At 38.0% G+C, this 20,822-nt stretch overlaps 1 protein-coding gene across 1 annotated transcript in view; it reads right to left on the bottom strand.

Moving 5' to 3' along the window:
* The window catches only part of ank3a (ankyrin 3a), a gene marked incomplete at its 5' end in the record, with an annotated part of 112,523 nt that overhangs the window by 73,599 nt on the left and 18,102 nt on the right, over positions 1-20,822 (bottom strand). The window contains 8 exons of the mRNA XM_079833395.1: positions 377-475; positions 1,086-1,184; positions 4,280-4,303; positions 4,946-5,131; positions 5,844-5,942; positions 7,739-7,837; positions 8,399-8,497; positions 9,391-9,492. Coding sequence (XP_079689521.1) covers positions 377-475; positions 1,086-1,184; positions 4,280-4,303; positions 4,946-5,131; positions 5,844-5,942; positions 7,739-7,837; positions 8,399-8,497; positions 9,391-9,492 — 807 coding nt within the window. The remainder of the gene's footprint in view (positions 1-376; positions 476-1,085; positions 1,185-4,279; positions 4,304-4,945; positions 5,132-5,843; positions 5,943-7,738; positions 7,838-8,398; positions 8,498-9,390; positions 9,493-20,822) is intronic.

Here is a 20,822-nt window from a genome sequence, read left to right as displayed (position 1 = left end):
GAGTTAAATTTCTATTCATTACAGAAACCTGAAAATGCATTGCAGTTTCCATAAAAAATATTTGTGGGAAATAAAATTATAAATGATATATAATTACTGTTTTCAACTGTGATAATAAAATAAGAAATATTACTTGAGCACCAAATCTGTATTAGAATGATTTCTGAGGGATCATGTGACACTGACTATATCTATTGTAATAATATTTCATAATATTGCAGCTTTAACTGTATTTTTTTATCAAATAAATGCAGCCTTGACAAGCATAAGATACTTATTTTAAAGACATTTAAAAAAATCTTACAGACCACAAATGTAATTTGTAGTTGAAGTATAGCATGTGTTGTTTGTGTGTGCGTGTGCGTGTGTGTGTTACCTTGGTCTTGGCATCAATTTTTGATCCTCGGTCCAACAGCAACTTCACCATGTTTCCATTCCCTCTCTTAGCCGCCACATGCAGTGGAGTGATGTCATTCTGTATGCGACCCATACAAACACCATAAGATACACAGTCAGTGGGTACAAAAGAGATTGTTACAATCACACTTTGCAGAGATTCAATCTAAATTACATAACTATGTATGAAATAAAAATAATAATATATATTTTATTGTAAACATACACAATATCCAGAACTGCATATAAGATGCATTGTGACTGTGTGACCCTCGGGCTGATTCATGCATGCGTTTGTTTGGACTATGCCGGCCATATGACAGTTTAGAGGTTTCAGTCGGTAGGGCATTTGGCAGATTCACACACACAGACACACACACATACATGTGAGCATTTGTGCACACAAAGGGCCTTAGGCAGATCATTTAGCTCATTCACCCAAAACACTTATGGAACATTTTAGACTTCAGTCTGGTTACAATTCTGTATACAGCATTAATGCAATACTGCCCCCCTCTGATGCTCAGAGAAACTGCATGTCCATGGTCAAACCGAAACCAGGTCTAGCTGCATTTTGAATGGAAATCAATGCACCTGAATATTCTATTCAAATGTGTGGACTCAGCATAGCACTTGGGAAGATTTAAGAGAATATGGGGGACCTTTTGCCCTATAATCCCAAAGCTTACCCTTGCCATGAAATCCACTGCTGCTCCTCTGTTTAACAATAGTGTTGCAACGTTGATGTTTCCATAGTGGGCAGCAATGTGTAGAGGAGTGAAACCACTCTGATGAAGAAAAAAAAGACAAAGAGCAGAATGGTTAAAAAAAACAAAATATTCAGTCAATTTAATTACCTGAACTTATCTAGATATTTGCCTTGAGTTCGGGATTATCTGAAGACAGTTGCTGCATCCGAATTCGCATATAATATAGCAGGTACTACATTTGGTTGTACGCTCTATATAGTATGAATGTGTGTAGTATGAATGAAATGTGGACATACTACACTCACCATGTGGTCATTATCATGTGACCTACGGCGTCAGTGGTCCAACAGAATCTCGCCGGAAGTAGTAGGTACTTTTCACCTACTGTTTTATGAATATAGGAATTCGGACATACTACTCGACTCACAAACTGTTTTTCGCCTACTATATAGATTGGAAGTAAGCATATTCAGATGCAGCGCGAGAGTGTGAGACAATTTGTCAAAATTTTTACAGAGAAAAAATTATGCAAAATCCTCTTGGTACTAAATACTATCTTACAAATGCTAATGATAAGATTTAGCTATTTGTTCTGTATTCACTACATTCTTTCGATAGAAACTAAGACAAAGTAAAGGACAATGGATCTGAGTGCGCTCATCAACATCATCTATTTTTGGACTATAAGAACATTTTGAATATGAGACACAGTTGTCAAAGCGAGATGGAGGTGTCCTGTAGGCTGCATTGCAGCAAAGCCCTTCCAGTCATGGAGATTTCCATCTCAATTAGCTAATAATCCGATACAAAGCAGGTGGTTCTCAGCATAGCCCTTCCCCTCTGTGTGCTCTCTCATCTCCAAGGGAACAGGGCTCCACCCATTTTGAGGGGAATTATTGCAATTATTAGCCACAGGCATGAATGGAAAAACAGCAGGGGTTTAAACATTTGCAGTTGCACACTAATAAACCGTGATATTTGCAAACAACTCTAGACTAGAGACAACACATACTGTCACCTATTCTCAGATGATCCCCATAAAGTCATCATGGTCAATGCATTCAAATTTCTATTCACTTAGAAAACCCTTTAAATGTTTATGTAGATGAGTACATTAGGAATATGACTTTAACAAATGTGTTCATTAGTTTGCAATTTGGCAATGCTCTCTATCATGCAAAACTGCGAAATACAAATCTACACAGCTTTCTTGCCGTGTGGGCAAACCTGACCATGCACATGTGCAGATTCTTTTAGCAACATTGCAACAATCCTAAACTGCTAGATTTCCAGCTGTTTAACTGAAACCGAGGGAGTTTTTGTCTAAAGGCCCATGCACAAGCCCCAGGGAGGAGGACTAAACTAACAGACCATCTCATCTCTGTAGCTGGCCAGCCGGGTTCCTCTTTCACAGCCAAACCAAATGAAAAATGTTGGAACAACATGCTACTTCCAGTTAGTAATAAAATTTGTTGAAAAGGTCAAAACTTAAAATTGTACCATTTTCTCACTTCAACAGTAGCAGGATGTGCCCGTGAAGTGACCTTTGCTTTATGTAAAACTCTAATTCTAATGATTTCTCTTTGAATTTCCAAAAGGAGACTGCTGACTGCGCACGCTCCTCCCCAAACGGAGGAGGCGTTTATACTTGACACGCTCGGCGTTGTACTATTCTTTGAAACGGAGTAATTGTTTTATAAATCCTTAGGAGACAGTGGTGAGAAGAAGTAAGGTACACACGTGACGATGTTTACTTTTGCACACTTCACCAAAACACTGCAAAAGAAACCCAGTAAACCTTGAGATTATTACTTGTGACATTAGAACAAAATATAGATAGGAGAACATCTATACAACTAAATTAATGATTTCTTAAATATTTTCTAATTTCACTAAACATTTTCATTAAACATGGATTTTTTATTTTCATTAAAAGGGCTTATTTCTGCTTTTGTAGGCTCATTTTGTAAACATAAGCAACTCATTTAGAGGCGCAAACTGGGTGCTGGAGTGACGGGATGTCATGCTCTATATTCGCCTCGAATTAGTGCTTCTTCGGATGCAGAGCCGCGTGCAAAGTTACAAAATTTGCCAGGCAAACCGCGAAGCGAAATGGGGACTTGTGCTCTCAACGTGCACTTTCATGTGATCTTTAAATGTGGTAATAGCGATGATCATGTTTGACCGAGGTAATGTGTAGTCTCAGCCTCAGATGTCAAGCCCACGGACCATTGGCTGATCTGATGCATATTGCACACTTAACTGGAAACACTTAAGGATTTTTGAAGTTGTCATCTGATTGGTTGGATTCTACAGGGAGATGTGTATATCACGCTCTTTAAAGCTCCGCCTGGAAACAAAGATGTCGTGACGCCAAACCCCCTTATGGAAGAAGCAAGCCGTCGTGTTTACAACTGTGACAATGAGCACTTCAGGATCAACTAAACGTGGAATTTTCTGAAGTATGTCAAGTTTGCAGCATAGACTCTTTTAAATCTCGTCCAAGAGTTTTACACAGCGGTCTGTTATTGTAGGTACATCGACGTTACACTTTCACGCCCCTAAACATGACACGGAACAAAACAAACTGTTTAAATTGGTTGCTTTACGTGTCAGTCAGATGGCCTCTGGGCGGTCCTTAGCCAATCAAAGCTGCTATGGAGTCCAGACCTTCTGCCATCAGTCTGAAAGTCTGGCTACACAAGACTAGGTAATGTCCAGCAAAAGTAGCCTAGATCTTTATTTACTCCACATGTTGAGGGTTGTTAACCCCGTGTGAAAATCTCTCTACAAAAAGCAGTATCTCAGATCAAAGGACTCTGAAACACTCGAGCCAACAGTTTAAATTCACCATTATCAACATCATTTTACCAGCAACTAAACAAAACCACTGATAAAACTCTTTTAACCAATCAGAAAGCTGCATGTTGAGATGTGGAACCACGGCCCATAGCTGCAGAAATCAAAGCATGCTTCAGCCCTCCACCCAAAGCATGGCCTCATTCCTCTATCCCCAGAGAGGGAGGGCACATAGCGAATAAGAGAAGAGAAAACAGGAAATGATACAAAAATAGAGATGGTACAACAAGGGTGGGAGCAACACTAGGGGGTGTTCTAGGCAAAGCAGTGGGTGGAGGTGGGGGTCAACAGCTTAATGCTTATCATGGGTATACCTCTGTTGTTCTATTCACCATCATCTACGTTGAGACGTGAGCAAAGGAGAGAATGGGCAGTTAGTGAACACTGACAGATAAACGAAAAACAACGAAACAAAGGACACATGTCTTGTGTTTTGTTACACTTTATTTCGATGGTCCACTTTAGATTTTCTTCTAACTACAAGTCAACTAACGTTCATTAATTTGCAACTACATGTAAGCTAACACTCTGTTAGGTTAGGGTTAAGGTAAGTAGAAAAAGTTGACTTACTGTTACTTATAGTCAGTAGAATGTCTGTTGGGTATCATCAAAATAAAGTGTTAGCAGTCTACTAATACTCTAATGACTGGTAGTTGACATGTAGTTGCAAAGTTAATTATAGTTAGTAGAATGTATAAAGCGGACTAAATAAAGTGAAAAGGAAAAAAAATAACACCTAAATCACATTTAAAAGCAAAACATATAGAGTATATGGTAAGGTACTCTTAATTACATTATAAAATATGAGAAAAAAATGTGTGGGAAAGTAAGTGTGTGGGTGGTAGAGGAGTATATATTTGACCAGGATAGTGCTGTTTCAGTAAGAACTTTGGAATTTAAATAAAATAAGTGATAAACAGAGTGGCGGGGGTGGATGTGAGTAATGGTTGAACATGTTTGCAAGTGTCTTTCAGACAGACCTTGGATTCAACATCCGCGTTGTGGTCATTCTGAAGAAGCAGAGCTGCAGATTTGGTGTCGTCCTTGCGGGCTGCAATGTGGAGCGCAGGCAGACGGACTTTACCTTTCGTGTCATTCTCTAACAACAGAGAAACCACCTGATCATGACCCTGCTGCAAGGCTACGGCTAGCGGTGTGAAGCCATCCTAAAGAGATGAAGAAAAACAGGCCTGATTATTGATTCATATACTTCAGTTTACATATATTACTGTACTTTGTTTCATAATTTATACACTACTGTTCACAAGTTTGAGGTCAGTAACATTTTATAAGAATACTCTTATTCAGCAAGAATGCATTAATTTGATCAAAAATAACAGTAAAGACATTTATAATGTCACAAAAAAATCTGTTTTAAATAAATGCCGTTCTATTTATTTCTAATAAATGCTTTCTATTCATCAAAGAATCCAGAAAAGAAAATATTGGGGTTTCCACAAAAATATCAAACAGAAGAATCGTTTCAGCATTGGTAATAAGAAATGTTTCTTGAGCAACAAATCAACATATTAGAATGCTTTCTTAAAGATCATGTGACATTGAAGACTGGAGTAATGATGCTGAAAATTCAGTCATCACAGAATTTTAAAATATGGATTTTATCCTGCAATAATATTTCACAACATTACTGTATTTTTGATATAATAAATGCAGCCATGGTGAGCATAAGAGACTTCTTTCAAAAACATTAAAAAAATCTTACCGACCCCAAACCTTATATGTGAGAAAAAGAGATGTGGGGAGGAGGACTGAGGCAAGTAGGAAGCACTTATCTGTGAACAACTCAAGGTCACTCTGGCTCACCTCAATAATCAATCAAAAGACCCACACACACACACACACACACACAAAGCAAACCTCTGTGGCAATGCTCTGGCTGGAGTTGTTCTCCAAGAGGAAGCGCACCACTTCCATATGGTTTTCCTGTGCGGCCATGTACAGAGGGGTAAAGCCATTCTGAAAAAAACATTACATTAATATTATATATACATTTGAATCATTAATTAGTCAGTATTTTTCTCACCCTTTTTCCTTTTACCATCATTTATCTTAGTTTTACTATTGAAATACCTATGTCAAGACGCCATTATAAAAATTACCGTGGCGTTAAAACTATTCCCAAAACAACTTCTGAAGCCTCACAGCAGAATGCCATTGAGATCATTTTTAGACCCATGTGATGTGCACTTTAATATATATGAACCGTAAACATAACAAACATTTAAATCGAAAGGAGACCACAGACTCAAATTGAAATGCACAAAATTCTGTGTTTTATATGTTCTACTAGAGACACAGTTTATCCCAGCTACACTCTGCGGAGCAACCCACCCCCTCCTTTCTGCAAAGATTTTTTTGTTGAATTTCTTAATAAGCAGTATCTTGATGTGGTAACTAGACATACAGGTTGTCATGGCAACTCTGTCTTTCTTAATATTTTTGAAATAAGTGGAGATTTCCCCAGAGAGGATAGACCCCCATTACACCCCCCTGCCTTAACCTAAGTGACCCTGTTCCCATGGCAACTCAGAGATGCTGACAGTGCAGGTAAAGAGAGAGCAATACTTTGTGATGATGGAGCATCAAGCAGGGACACAGACACAATCTCCCTTCATCATCATGTTTTCCCTAGTCTATGTCTTAGCACTTTTGCTTTGAGTTCAAAATAATTTAAGTAATTTAATAATTCTAATAGCATTACATTAAAAATAAAAGGAATATGTGATAGAAAACAGGAATTTCCTTGCTTCTTGTACACAAAAGATTTCAATCAACCATGTAGACAAACTCCCACGCAAAGCTACATTTTTATTCCATTTACTAAAACTAAATCTGTAAAAATGTGTCACTGAGAAATGACCATGATATTGAAATCAGCGAAAACTGCTCAATGAACTGCTGTCATTCTAAAGGTCAGAGAGAGGGTCCTTAAAAAAACAACTATAATTTATTTGGCACAAAAAGTGTAGCATTTATACAATCTACAAAAGTGCAGAATATGTACCTTTTTAACAGTATTTACATCTGAGAGCACTGTGTTGAGCTCAGAGCAGGAAATATCCTTTATTACTGGCACACCAGTAATGTAGGTGGCCTTCATAACTTACTGAGCTCAAGTTTAAAGCAGTGTGTGTGCATGTGTGTATATTTGGGTGTTTATTGGCTGGTCATCTAAAATAGCAACAGACTGAGAGAGTAAGTGCACTGCCTTGCGAAAAAAACTGCACTGTAAAGAAAAATCAGGTCTCCAATTGAGAATTTTCTAGTGACCGATCACATCTAAATTTTTTAGTTGGCCAAATTGAATATCTGTGAATTAAATCGCATCAATTCACAGAAATTCAATTTGACCAACTGAAAAATTTTTATGTGATCGGTCACGAGTGTGTTTCAGTGTGGTTGATCCAACTAAATGATGTGTTTGTGTGCATATTAACTCATTCCCCGCCAGCGTTTTTAAAGTTGCCAGTCACCGCCAGCATTTTTGATAATTTTCACAAACCGTTTTATTCTAGTGTCATGCTTTCTAGTTTTTTTTATTAAAAAGCAACATTTTGAACAAAAAGCTGAGAATTTTTTTTTTTTTTTCAAAAATGCTTTTATTGATTGTTTCTGCTTCTTTTTCCTGTGTGTTTTGATCTGGAGGTTTTGTACGAGTAATAGCGCCCCCTACCGTATAACATCAAAAACATGGAAAGCTGGAAAATTCCGTCAATGGCGGGGAAAGAGTTAAAAGTGAGTTTGTGGAGTACCTGGCTCTGTGCATTGACGTTGGCCCCATTGGTCACTAGCTCTCTCACCACATCCGTCTGTCCCGCCAGTGAAGCGATGTGCAGCGCTGTGTTTCCTTTCTGGATTAGAATAGATAGAGAAACAACAGCGAGAGAGAATGAGAGGCATATCTTGATTAATCCCTCTACCACCTGTTTGTGTCACCCCATCTAAAGGGGGGTTTTGTCCCACTGGCATCCCACCACAGCCATTCCGTCCCCTCTGCCAGAGGTGTTGTTTCCGCTGGCCTGTAAATTACCTCCACACACACACTTCATTCCTGCAGAGTGAATGCAGCACTAGAGGCTTTTTATACCCAGTGTGAACATGCTCACAGGAGCAGCCATGTGAAATCAAGCACAGATACAAACATCTCCTCAAGCTGTGTGTGTGTGTGTGTGTGTGTGTGTGTGTGTGTGTGTGTGTGTGTGTGTGTGTGTGTGTGTGTGTGTGTGTGTGTGTGTGTGTGTGTGTGTGTGTGTGTGTGTGTGTGTGTGTGTGTGTGTGTGTGTGTGTGTGTGTGTGTGTGTGTGTGTGTGTGTGTGTGTGTGTGTGTGTGTGTGTGTGTGTGTGTGTGTGTGTGTGTGTGTGTGTGTGTGTGTGTGTGTGTGTGTGTGTGTGTGTGTGTGTGTCAAACTGACCTTGGTTGCTGCATCTACATCGGCGCCCAGTTTGAGCAGCTCGGCCACCACCTCCACATGCCCCTCTTTGGATGCCAGGTGCAATGCATTCAACCCATTCTGAAACACACAATGCAAGATTTGCTAGTGAACAGGATGGTTATGGTTACCAGCAGTATACCAATACAAACCAGCCTGGGCCAGCAGAAATATATTACCATATATATATGTTAAACTGTGACATTTTATTTAGTGATCTCTAATCAGTCTCATAAAGACTCTGATTTCTCTGATTCCAAAACCTAATAATCCATCATCCTCATATCAGCACAGCAGCATGTCCTAAAAATGGCAGCAGCATCATATACACTACCGTTCAAACATTTGGAGTCGGTAAGATTGTTTTATGTTTTTGTAAGAAGTCTCTTATGCTCACCAAGGCTGGATTTATGTGATCAAAAATACAGTAAAAAAGCTATATTGTAAAATATTGCAACTACTTAATTCAGTGCCACATGATCCTTCAGAAATCATTCTAATGCTGATTTGGTGCTCAAGAAACATTTCTTATTATCAATGTCAAAAACATTTTGTGGAAACAGTGATACTGTACATTATCCTCTGTTATTATTTGAATACTATTCATATTATATGAATAGAAAGTTCAAAAGAACAACATTTATTTAAAACAGAAATGTCTTTACTGTTTTATCAATTTAATGTATCCTTGCTGAATAAAAATTTACATTTCTTCCAAAAGAAATAAATAAATATTGTACTGACTCCAAACTTTTGAACGATAGTGCATCATCAAAACAATTACAGTCATATAGACATACAGAACACCACCTGTGTATTCTAACAGTACAAATGTACAGTATAGCATCACATAACAGCAACTTATGGAAATTACATTTGATCACACTGGAAATTTGACAATTTACTGCCATCATTCTTAGTTAAGGATAATGATATTGTAAATCCTGTCATATAGTAACAGAAATAATTCATACCTGATTACAGATGTTGATGTCAACACCAGTCTTCAGGTAGTCAAGGACCTTCTCAAGGTTCCCTGCCCTCGCTGCCCGCAAGTAACTGGCATTGCTGTCCGGCTGCAAGTAATAAGAGAAAATGCAATGCTTATTATTCTAATGACAGGGTTAAAAGGTCAAATCCAGGGCGACTGAGGTCAAATGAACAAACCAAACATTTTTATAGCTTTCAGCTCATTATATCATTGAAATGCAAATAAATTAATTCCTACCAACTCCATTTTTACTCTGTGCCATTTGTCTCCGAAAACGCACATACACTCATCCAGGGAAACATCAGCTTTTGTTTAAAAGTCAGCACCCTATAGAGAAGCTACGATTGTAGCATGACAGAGAATCAAAGTTTCACCGAACACCTAGAACCATTGGCAGTCCATCACTGAGCAGATATCCCGGCATTCCAGTTGAAAAATCCAGCCAAAAACAGCTCTGGTCTCTCATCGACGGATACGGAACAGAACACTAAATAACGGCTATTATTCTGGCACAGGTTTCCGCCCACTTTCTCTCCGATCTTTCAGTCTCTCACTCAGAATTAGTTTTCTCTTCTCATGCGTATATGATAAGGGGAGCATGATTTTGGGAGAAAATATGACGTGTTTGCATGTGTGTGCCCTGTGAATGTGTCTTCTTTTGTCAGCTTCAGTTTGATTCAGGGACACTGATGTTGACAGAAGAGGACACACAGCAAAATACAGAAGAGGACGTACAGTACAGCTGAGCTCACTCACATAAGCAGCACACACTCTTTTGTAAAGAATAAGACAGGGTTATCTCTGAGACCCACTCACATGGGGAATTCCTCCAAATGAGTGGCTATATTTAGTTCTCACTAAACCCAGGACAAACTCCTCCCCATATCTACCATCAATGTGTGTGTGTGTGCGTGCTGGCAAGAAGGTCTGGAAAGAAAGGTTCACTTTCCAAAAGTAACTGATTTGAGTTTGACAAGAAGAGGCTAAGCTGGCATATCACAGAGATACATGACATGCACATTAATCTAGTGACCAAAAGCACTCAAGAACACATTGCACAGAAAAGGACGGATGTGTTTTTGTAATGGTGTCCTTTTGTGAGATTCACAGTTCATAATGAACTCTAAGCTCATTAGCTAGGCCATTTACTCAAGCTATTATACTGGGAAAACCTCCATTTCCTGTGTGTGTTAGTGTGAGCTTGTATCATCAGGCACTTACAGTCTGTGCCGTATGATGGATTAAAATCACACGCAAAAGATGCCTTTGCTCAGAAGGTAATGCTTACAGTAAACAAATTCTGCCCCACACTATACACAATAAGAAAGACTGAGAGAGAAAGGACATTGTGTGTGTGTGTGTGTGTGTGTGTGTGTGTGTGTGGCAGTCTTTTTTTGTAATTTCCCCTCTTATCTCTGAGTTAATTCGTTTTTCCAGTTTGTCGCCCATAACTCCTTCCCTGGAGGATTCTGTCAGGGAAAATACCACCCATCCACACCCACTCACATATATATAGTCACAAAGAACATCAGACTGTAGTAAATATACGTGTTTTTGGTTCAATCCGAGACATGGGTTGCCATTGAATAGGAAGGACCTCCTGTTCTGTTATCACAGTGCCCTTGAGCAAGACTCTTAACCCTTCATTACTCTGACGAGAAAAGTCTGCTCAGTGACAAGTTCAAAAGTTTTAGGTCGGTAAGATTTTTTAAATGTTTTTGAAAGAAGTCTCTTATGCTCACCAAACCTGATCAAAAATACAGTAATATTGTTATTGTTACACTTGAAAATACATTCTGTTACACTATTACAATGTAAAATAACTGATTTACAATTAATAGAATTTAATAGAATTTATTGCTGGGATGTCAAAGTTGAATTTACAGCATCATTATTCGTCTTCAGTGTCACATGATCCTTCAGAATTCATTCAAATTTGATTTGGTGCTCACAACCCTTTTCTTATTAATATCTATATTGAAAACAGCTGCTGCTTAATATTTCTGTTGAATTTGTGATTTTTTTAAGCAATGTTATAAATATTTTATAGCACTTTTTTTTAAAATCACTTTTGATCAATTTAATGTATCCTTGCAAAATAAAAGTATCAAACTCTTTACTAATGCTGAACCTGTTAACCAGTGCTTAAAGGGATCGTTCACCCAAAAATGAAAATTCTGTCTTCATTTACTCACCCTCAAGTTGTTCCAACCCTGTATGAGTTTCTTTGTTCTGCTGAAAACCGAAGAAGATATTTTGAAGAATGTTTTTTTAACAAAGCATAAAGAGCAACCAATGGCTACCATAGTATTTTTTTCTCTGCTATGGTAGTCAATGGTTGCTCTATCTGCTTGGTTACAAACATTCTTCTAAATATCTTCTTTTGTGTTCAGCAGAACAAAGACACTCATACAGTTTTGGAACAACTTGAGGGTGAGTAAATGAAGACAGAATTTTCATTTTTGGGTGAACTATCCCTTTAAGTCAGTTGCGTTACAATAAAAGGACACAGGAAAATTGACGAAACACAACATAGGCTACTATTTTAAACCTTTCAGACAATGCACATACATAACATAAACATTCATATACAACCTACAAAAGCAGCATCACAGAACACCATTTGACTCTAAACTTTACATTACCTTAACACTCATAACGTCAACACAATCTTCACTCCACCTTAGTGATTTCCACAGCATTCAAACATTTACTCCATTCAAACAGATCCTTCTTTATCTTTTGTATCTCTTTAGTATTACTCAAAACCATACATTTTTCGGTCACCACAGAAGATTAATATTTTCTCAGTAAGTAAAACAGTTTTGTGGGAGGTTGTGAGAAACTAGGTAAAAATGTATGACTGAATGCAAACTCAAAAAAGTCCCACTGTGGACACATACACAAGTCATGAATTGGCATTGTGTGGAGTTTGCGCTTTGAAAAACCGGTGCCATGTCTTACAAGTAGCTTTCTGTAAACGCTAACATTTATTCTTTATATTTACAGGTTTATTTTACAGTTTTTTGTTGTTTATACTGTAATGTAATGCGTAAACATTTTTTTAGACATGCACACTGGAGAACTTACTAAAGATCAGTTTTGATATACTGCCAGGACGTTGCTAGGGTATTTCAGATGATAATAACTATGTTAATATGCACTTGCTAGGATGTTCAGATGTGGTTTCTAAGGTGTCCTGAGAAAAAAATCAAATAGAACCTAATCCCCCGATCCGTCTATGGGATTTTTTTCATGCACATTTTTACTAATACTATATAATTCATTTCAAGCATGGAAATGTGAAAGGCCTTTCTGTTACTGTTTATAGTAAGCATCAATATTTCATTGCGGGAAATCCTGTGAACACTCTATGCATGTACAGTACGCATCGTACAGTCGAAACGCTCTGTGGTACCTCACACACACAGTTACGGACACACAAACACACACCCAGTGGAGTTACATAAGACATTCTCTAGGGTACAGCAGTTATTAAAAATCAGATACTGGACTGAAAGAAAGACATGAGGAAAGAAGAGAAAAGGTCATAGCTGATACAAATTATGTGACACTATGTACAGTGTGACAACAAAATGTTAATGTCCGTACAGCTGTTGTTCATAAAAGAATAAGAGAGCCAGAGCGTTTAAATAGTTGACCCAATAATACCCCAGTCTCTGCCTCTCTGTCTCAGTATCTCTTCAGTTCCTAGATAAGCAGTGAGCTCGAATACTGCATGATTGGCAAAAAAAACAAAGCTACCCGTCAGTGTGGCTGCAGACAGGGTGACTACATATACACACATACACACACACTCTCCTGTCCTTTGAACAGACAACATCAGCATTATATGCAGCTACAGTCAAATAAAGCAAAACATTTTGTGATGGATCGGTTGTGGTTGGTTTTGCAATGGTGTTGATCAGTTTAGACCATTTGGGTCCGATATAATGGTCACAAATTGTCCAGTAATGTTTCGTTTTAAAATCGTTCCTCCACTCCATTTTAGCCTGTCCGTTTTGATTCTCAAGTCACCTCTACCATTTTTAAAAAGTACCAAAAACCTACTGGTGACTGATTCATATCCGTTGTTCTTAATTTAAAGTAAGTCAAAATATTCACCATACACTCTTAAAAATAAAAGTTCTTTATTGGCGTTGATGGTTCCAAGAAGAACCTTTAACATCCATGGAACCTTTTCATTCCACAAAAGGTTCTTTATAGTGGAAAAAGTCCTCTAGATTTTTAATAATGTTCTTCAAACTCTTAAAAATAAGGGTTCTTTATTGACATTGATGGTTCCATGAAGAACCTTTAACATCCACAGAACCTTTACAATGCAAAATAAAAATGTTTTTATAGTGTAAAAAGGGTCTTTAGATTATTAAATAGTGACCAAGACTGGTTTTCCACTGAGGCTAAGCAGGGTTGAGCCAGGTCAGTACCTGGATGGGAGACCTCCTGGGAAAACCAGGTAGCTGCTGGAAGAGGTGTTAGTGAGGCCAGCAGGGGCCAGCAGCAAATTAATTTCCAATTAAAAAAATGGGAAAAGACTAGGGGTGTAACCCCGGGTCCTGGCCAAATTTGCCCAGTGGCCTCTGTCCATCATGGCCTCCTTATCATCCCTAAATATTGATTGGCTTCATCCGTCTCCTCTACACCAATGAGCTGGTGTGTGGTGGGCGTTCTGGCGCAATATGGCTGCCGTCGCATCATCCAGGTGGATGCTGCACATTGGTGGTGGTCGAGGAGATTACCCCCTTCTATATATAAAGCGATTTGAGTACCCAGAAAAGCACTATATAAGTGTAACTTATTATTATTATTCATAAAAATTAAGGTTCTTTATGAAACCATCGATGCACCAATAAAGAACCCTTAAAATTCACAGAACCTTTCCATTCCACAAAAGGTTCTTTGTCCACTATAAAGTTCTTTGGATTATTAAAATGTTCTTTACCCTCTTAAAAAATTAAGTTTCCAAAAGTTTTTTTTTTTTGCAGTGATGCCATAGAAGAACCATTTTTGGTTTCCCAAAGAACCTTTCAGTGATCAGTTCTTAAAAGAACCATGTGAAGTACATTCTAATATCTAAAGAACCTTTTTTTCACTATAAAGAACATTGTGCATTGATAAGTTTATAAGTACAGATGCAACAATGTAGAAATTGTGGTCGATACCAAGCCGATAAAAATGTTCATGTTATGGATGATAACTGATTAACAGTCAATATTATAAATCTATACTACTTTGTAAAAATAAAAATAAACTTGCAACTCGCATGGACTCTTAAAGGGGAAGAAATAGTGCTCTTAAAGAGTTAAAAAAAATTTAACTTCAAATGTAATCTAACTATCTATCACTATTAATTATTGCTAAAAGTATATGGAGATCGAAATCTCAATAATGGCCAATATGACCGACCGACGGTCCGTCCGACCGACCGATTTATAAAGATTCAGAGCTTGACATTTGACACACAGGTTGCTAACACCAGTGTCACAGGGAAATATTAATTTACTTTTAATTTTGTGGTTATTTTTTTAATTTTTATTATTAGTAAAAAAATGTGCATCGCCCCGACAGACAGATCCAAATCCAAGACTGCAATATCTCTCCAACCTCCGCATCACAATAAACCTGAAGACCCACAGTCACAGCAGATTAAAGAGGTAGAATAATTCAGTCATTAATGTATAGAGCTTTGTAGGGTAAATTACATAAAGTGGGTCTAGAACAGCAGTGAGCACGGCAAGCACTCTGTGCTTGTATTACCATGCATGCACAGACGCATCAAGGTCAGTTAAAAAGCACTGGAGCAAAGGTAGAATTGGAGTGCCTGACCAGCATGAATGTCAAAATGGTGCTAATAACACTAACACACATGAAGCAGATATTAATTTGCATGTGATACAACTCTGACAATGAAGACACTCTCCAAATGAACAGTTATTCTCTAATATCTGTGAGGACATTTAGCTCTGCAGGATTCTGCAAACAAAAACTGGAAATATGAGCCCAGCAAGACCAATAGATCAGACTTTGCACCATTTAGACAGCAGGGGATCTAGCAGAGAGTTTAAAATGACCAACAGTCAAATATATTGTGTATTCAAGAAATATGTTAATAAAAGGTTTGAAAAACAAAATCTGACTCAAGTTGTAGCAGATAAAGAGCAAGAGCATTTCAGGGTCGCTTACACAATGACCCAAGCATCCCCAGCCAACAAAACTTACATTTTCCCAACCATTCCCAACACACCTATTTAAAACTACAAACACTTCCCAACCATTCCCATTCATATTTGTAGAGTACTTACGGATGAAAAATAGTCAGCAGCCTCTTCCACCGCCATTTTTCCTGCAGTCCCACAGAAACCCGATCACTTACTTCTCTAGCTCTGCTGCCAGCAAGGTGCCATTCAGTCATGTGACGTGTAAAAAATGCCCTGGCAGCAGGATGCTCAAAGACACGCTGCCACCTGACGTGTGTGTGAGTACGGATACAAGGATACAATGCTCTCCGGTACTACAGTATATACAAAGTCACTTTGAATCCAACCTTCTCTGTTCTTCCTTTCTCTTTTACAACTTGACCTTTCCTTCTGCGACAAAGAAAATCTCTCTCTTAAAACAATCTATCTTTCTATTTATCCAATGGGCACCAGCTCCAATCTTCATTCAACACGGACAAAATGTGTATCATTTACATTGCTGTCATGTTTTATGTGCTTTCCACTACCTCTCTGATTCTCTCTCTTTCTGTCATGCACACAGAACACAGAGGGTGGGGGTCTTTTGAATAGTGATATGAGGTGTTAAGGGAGTCCAAATATAGCAGCTGAATCCAATGCATTTGCTAATAGGACTATGGCAAACTCCCTTTCCCTCCATTCTGCAGTCTCCCCCTCCCTGCAAACCCACATGTGCCTGGTGTCTGTATTGTCTGAATGCTTATCTACTTGCTTTTTGAACAAAAAGAGTGTGTGTGTTTAGGACTGCTGGGAGTCGGTTTATTAGGCTGAATGCTGGGTTCATGGTGCAGCTTAAAAAAGGATTAGGGGGCATTTCCCCCCAGAATTAGGGCCACTGCACCTTCATGTAAACACACACCCCAGCTGTTCCTCTGACAAAGGGACGAAGCATGCCACCTATTATGCAGTGACACAGACTGCTGTTTACATACTGTGCTTGCTCTGTGTGTATCTTAGTGTCTGTTTGAATATACTGTTCTGTTGAATGTACCGTTGGGTGTTTGTTATTTTCCGTTGTGTATTATCAGTATGTGTTTATGGAAAAGAGGTGTGTCCTAGAGCTGTGTGCGAGACAGACACATACTGTGTGAACATATGGAGAGCTAACCGGCATTGACTATTTTGATTTAAAATCAAAAAATGATTTTACTCCTACTTTTGTACATTATTGAGATTTAACCATATAAATTGTAAAGCTCAAATCAAGAGGTTTTTAATATATTTAAAAATAATAGTAAATTATTTTAAAGATACTAACAAATGTTTTCATAAAAATCTAATAAAAACATTCTCAATGATATTTAAAAAAATGTACAAATAAATAGTATAAATTAATGTACAAAAAAAATACTACCATGATGTATGGATATTTTAAATGCAAATCTGTGATGTATGGAAATTTAAATAATAGTATACTTTTTTTTTTATTCAAATATATACTTCCATTCAAACGGTAAGAGGTTAGTAAGATTTTTTAAATAAATGAATACTTTTATTCCGAAAGGATGCATTAAATGGATCAAAAGTGACAGTAAAAGACATTTACACTGTTCTTGTGAGGAAAAAAATGCATCATGGTTTTCACAAAAATTTTAAGCAGCACAATATTTTCGCCAATGACAATGATAAGAAATGTTTATGAGCACCAAATCAGCATATTAGAATGATTTCTGAAGGATCATGTGACACTGAAGAGTGAAGACTGGAGTAATGATGCTGAATATTCAGCTTTGCCATCACAGGAATAAATTACATTTTAAAATATATTAAAATATAAAAGAGTTATTTTAAATTGTAATAATATTTCATAGTATTACTGTTTTACTGTATTTTTTATCAAACAAATGCAGCATTAGTGATTCTTAGAGACTCGAAAACCTTAAAAAAAATCTTACCAACCCCAAACTTTTTGAATGCATATTTATAATATAAAACATAATAAAATGTTTTCGCATCAGAGTAATGAAAATGAGAATTATAGTCTGAAAACTATAAGCCTTTCTTGTTCTTTTCTTTTGATTTTGGGTGTGAAACATGACCCGGACATGTGATAAACTGATACACATGACATCTGCAACACTTTTTTGCTGTGATTATGTTTTATGGAATTGTCTCTGTAAAACATATGTAGAAATATAGACATGCACTTGAACATACAGGCATTCACACACACACACACACACACACACACACTTTGATTATGCAGAGAGGCATCCCATGATGCTTTGGGGTGCATCACGGGTCTCCTCGTTCTGGGATGGTGGCGTTGCTATGGCAACAGAGGAGGAGGGGAAAGAGAATGTGATCTGAAGGAGCTCAAGATGTTCGGTAACCGTGGTGATGTTTTACCTCAATGACCTCCACCTCATCAGCCAATCAAGGAGAGTGTATGAGAGTCATCATTCTTTCTCTCAAATACAGTCAGACACAGAAGTATTCACAAGGGCTACACCTGCTTTAAACCCATGGGCACTGGAGGATTTCCACGCTTTCAGAAATAGGGCATCCTTATACATTCTACAGAAATAAGTGAGCTTCGCTCCTACAAAACGAAATGCCGACACTCTGGATGTAGCAATACAGTATTTAAGTATGCATTTTCACTTAGTTTAGATGCGAGCGATGCGCCAGGCTGTCATGTGTCTGGATGTATGTTTGCTATTTGTGATGTTGTTGTTTGTGTGTTCACTGTGTTTGCTGAAAATGTGAAATTTAATGCTCATCGGCAACAGTCTTCTTACATGTAAAGCAGAGGCATAGCAGGAAAAGGTCTAAGTCAGACAGCGGAAATGAGGTGAACAGCTCTACAAACAGAATGACTGCAAAGAAACGATGAACAGAAATGATGACATCATCAGAATGTGCTTGATATCCAGACTCACACTGGACCCTAGTGGAGAGATTCAATACTACTGGCTCTACCTAACAGAAATAGGTAAACAAACGTATATATTCTCCTGTTTGTTACATTTAAAATGGCAAAATGTTAAAGTCAACATGAAATCAATTTACTTTCCTAACACATGGTACTGGTTTTGTGAACAATTATTCAGAGTAAGTTATTCCAAACAAATCAGCGTAATCTTGAAATCAAATATACGGCACTTGTAGCTGCGCGCGCATTGTAGGGGTGTTCGATTCCAGGTTTTTTGGAGTCGACTCCGATTCCCGACTCCCACTGTAGGAGTCTATGGAATCGACTCCTCGACTCCATTTACTTTACTTCAAAACAGGGTCAGAAATAAGACAAAATTGCAGTTGTTACACACTTAAATAATTTCTCCCCCGACACAAAGCCTTAAAATCCCCTTATTAAAACCTCGCTTCTTTTAGCGTGATCGTCCAAATTAGCCCAATTTAGCGATGCCTTGATAGCCTACCTAATTTTACAGAGGAAAAAAAAAGTCATGAAAAAAGCTGTTGTCGAGTGATGGGGCTAAAAGCACATGATCATTGTCTTAAAAGGTGAGTTAAAGATATAAATATAATAATGTAGCTACACTTATTCATGTGTTTCTTCTTGATGTGAGTTTTTTTTATGATTTAGTTTAATGATTATGAACACAAGGTTAACCATAGAAAACCAAATTTATATTTATTGCATTAATATACTATCAATTAAACTAAAGCTAGCATAGAGGAAGCCTATGTATAATTACAAACTAAAGTCGCTGTGACTGTTTTCAATTTAAAAGTAGGCTTAAGCACTCAAATAAATGTGTGTGAAAGTTTCTGCAACGCGACAGCTCTCTGACGCGATGTTTTATGTCAGTGTCTGAATTCCTCGCTTCATTTCATTCACTCCTTGCTTATAGTGCACTCAACTGCCATGCACTTTATAGGGATTAGAGAATTATTAAACAAGTGAGCGATTTCGGACACAGCAACAGAGTCGACACCGAGAATCGATTCCTGTGCTGGAGTCGACCCCGACTCTGGGGCTATTCAGAGTCGAGGAATCGACTCTTTTGGAGTCGACTCCCCATCACTAGCGCATTATGGTGGCAGAAAAACAGTAGTAACAAGTGGAGGAAAATGGGCAAGGTCCATGGAATAAGAGAAAAAGAGTCTTCTTGTGCCTTTAGATGTCAGAATCGTAGAGCAAAAATTGGCCCTTTATTTACAGCATGAAATACCATTTAAACCTATAACAAACTCAATTCTGACTTTTTTCTTGCAATTGCAAGTTCAAATAACTCAAAACTGTGGGATGTAAAGTCGCAGTTCTGAGAAAAAAAAGGCAGAATATTGAGTTTAAAGGGGTGATGAATTGAGAAATCAACTTTCCCTTGAGCCTTTGATATATAAAAATTAATCGTGGTATAAGAATATCCTTTTTTAAAGTTTCAGAGCTGAAAACGTCCTTGTTAGTCAAAGAAAAGCTTTTATTGACACCAGGCCCAGAAAACGAGAGATCTCAGAATATTGTGACCACTGACGTAATCGGATGCAGAAGCACTGCCTCAAGCCCACCCACCGACTCGTGGAGCTAAACGGATCGCGCTACCAAGCATAAGACATTGCGTGTTTGTTCGCTTCATTTCACCGCGGAATCGTTTGTAAACAAGATTCAGGTCGAGACTGGATTTGCAGACATATTGAGATTAAAACACAATGCTGTGCCTTCTTTATTGGATCCGACAGGAAAGGTGCAACACACTTATGTGGGTAAAACATGTTTTTTTTATGTGTTAGTATTGCATTGTTACAGATTGTTTGATATCTATGATTACATACCTTAGACCGCTGTCAAAGGCTGGAGAAGGTGTTATTGGTTCATTCGTGATCAGACTCGGACTTGCAACGCCAGTGCTCGCAAAGGCCAACGTCCCAGGGCTATGTGCTTTTCAGATGGGCTACCAAAACGTATCACCGGCCTGCCGACGGGCTATCTTAAATAGTGAAATAAGATTCCTTTCTTGCGCAAGCGTGTGTGTGTGTGTGTGTTTACGGGTCGCAGTTATTCACAGATCGGGCGGGCCAAAATACAAAAATAACATTCCAATCAATCGCGGGTGGATGAGAGATTAATCATTGTGTTTGTTTGATAAAGATATTTTGCGAGTCCTGTTAGCAATTGCCCAAAACAATCCCCACATGTAGTGAGGGAGCTGAAGCTCATTAAATAAGCAAATCTTATCCAATCCTAGCCATGGGC

Source organism: Gobio gobio, assembly GCF_949357685.1.
Source record: "Gobio gobio genome assembly, chromosome: 13".
NCBI classification, from domain to species: Eukaryota; Metazoa; Chordata; class Actinopteri; order Cypriniformes; family Gobionidae; genus Gobio; species Gobio gobio.
The sequence above is the reverse complement of the archived record's forward strand: the minus strand, read 5'-3'. Positions and strand labels throughout refer to the sequence as shown.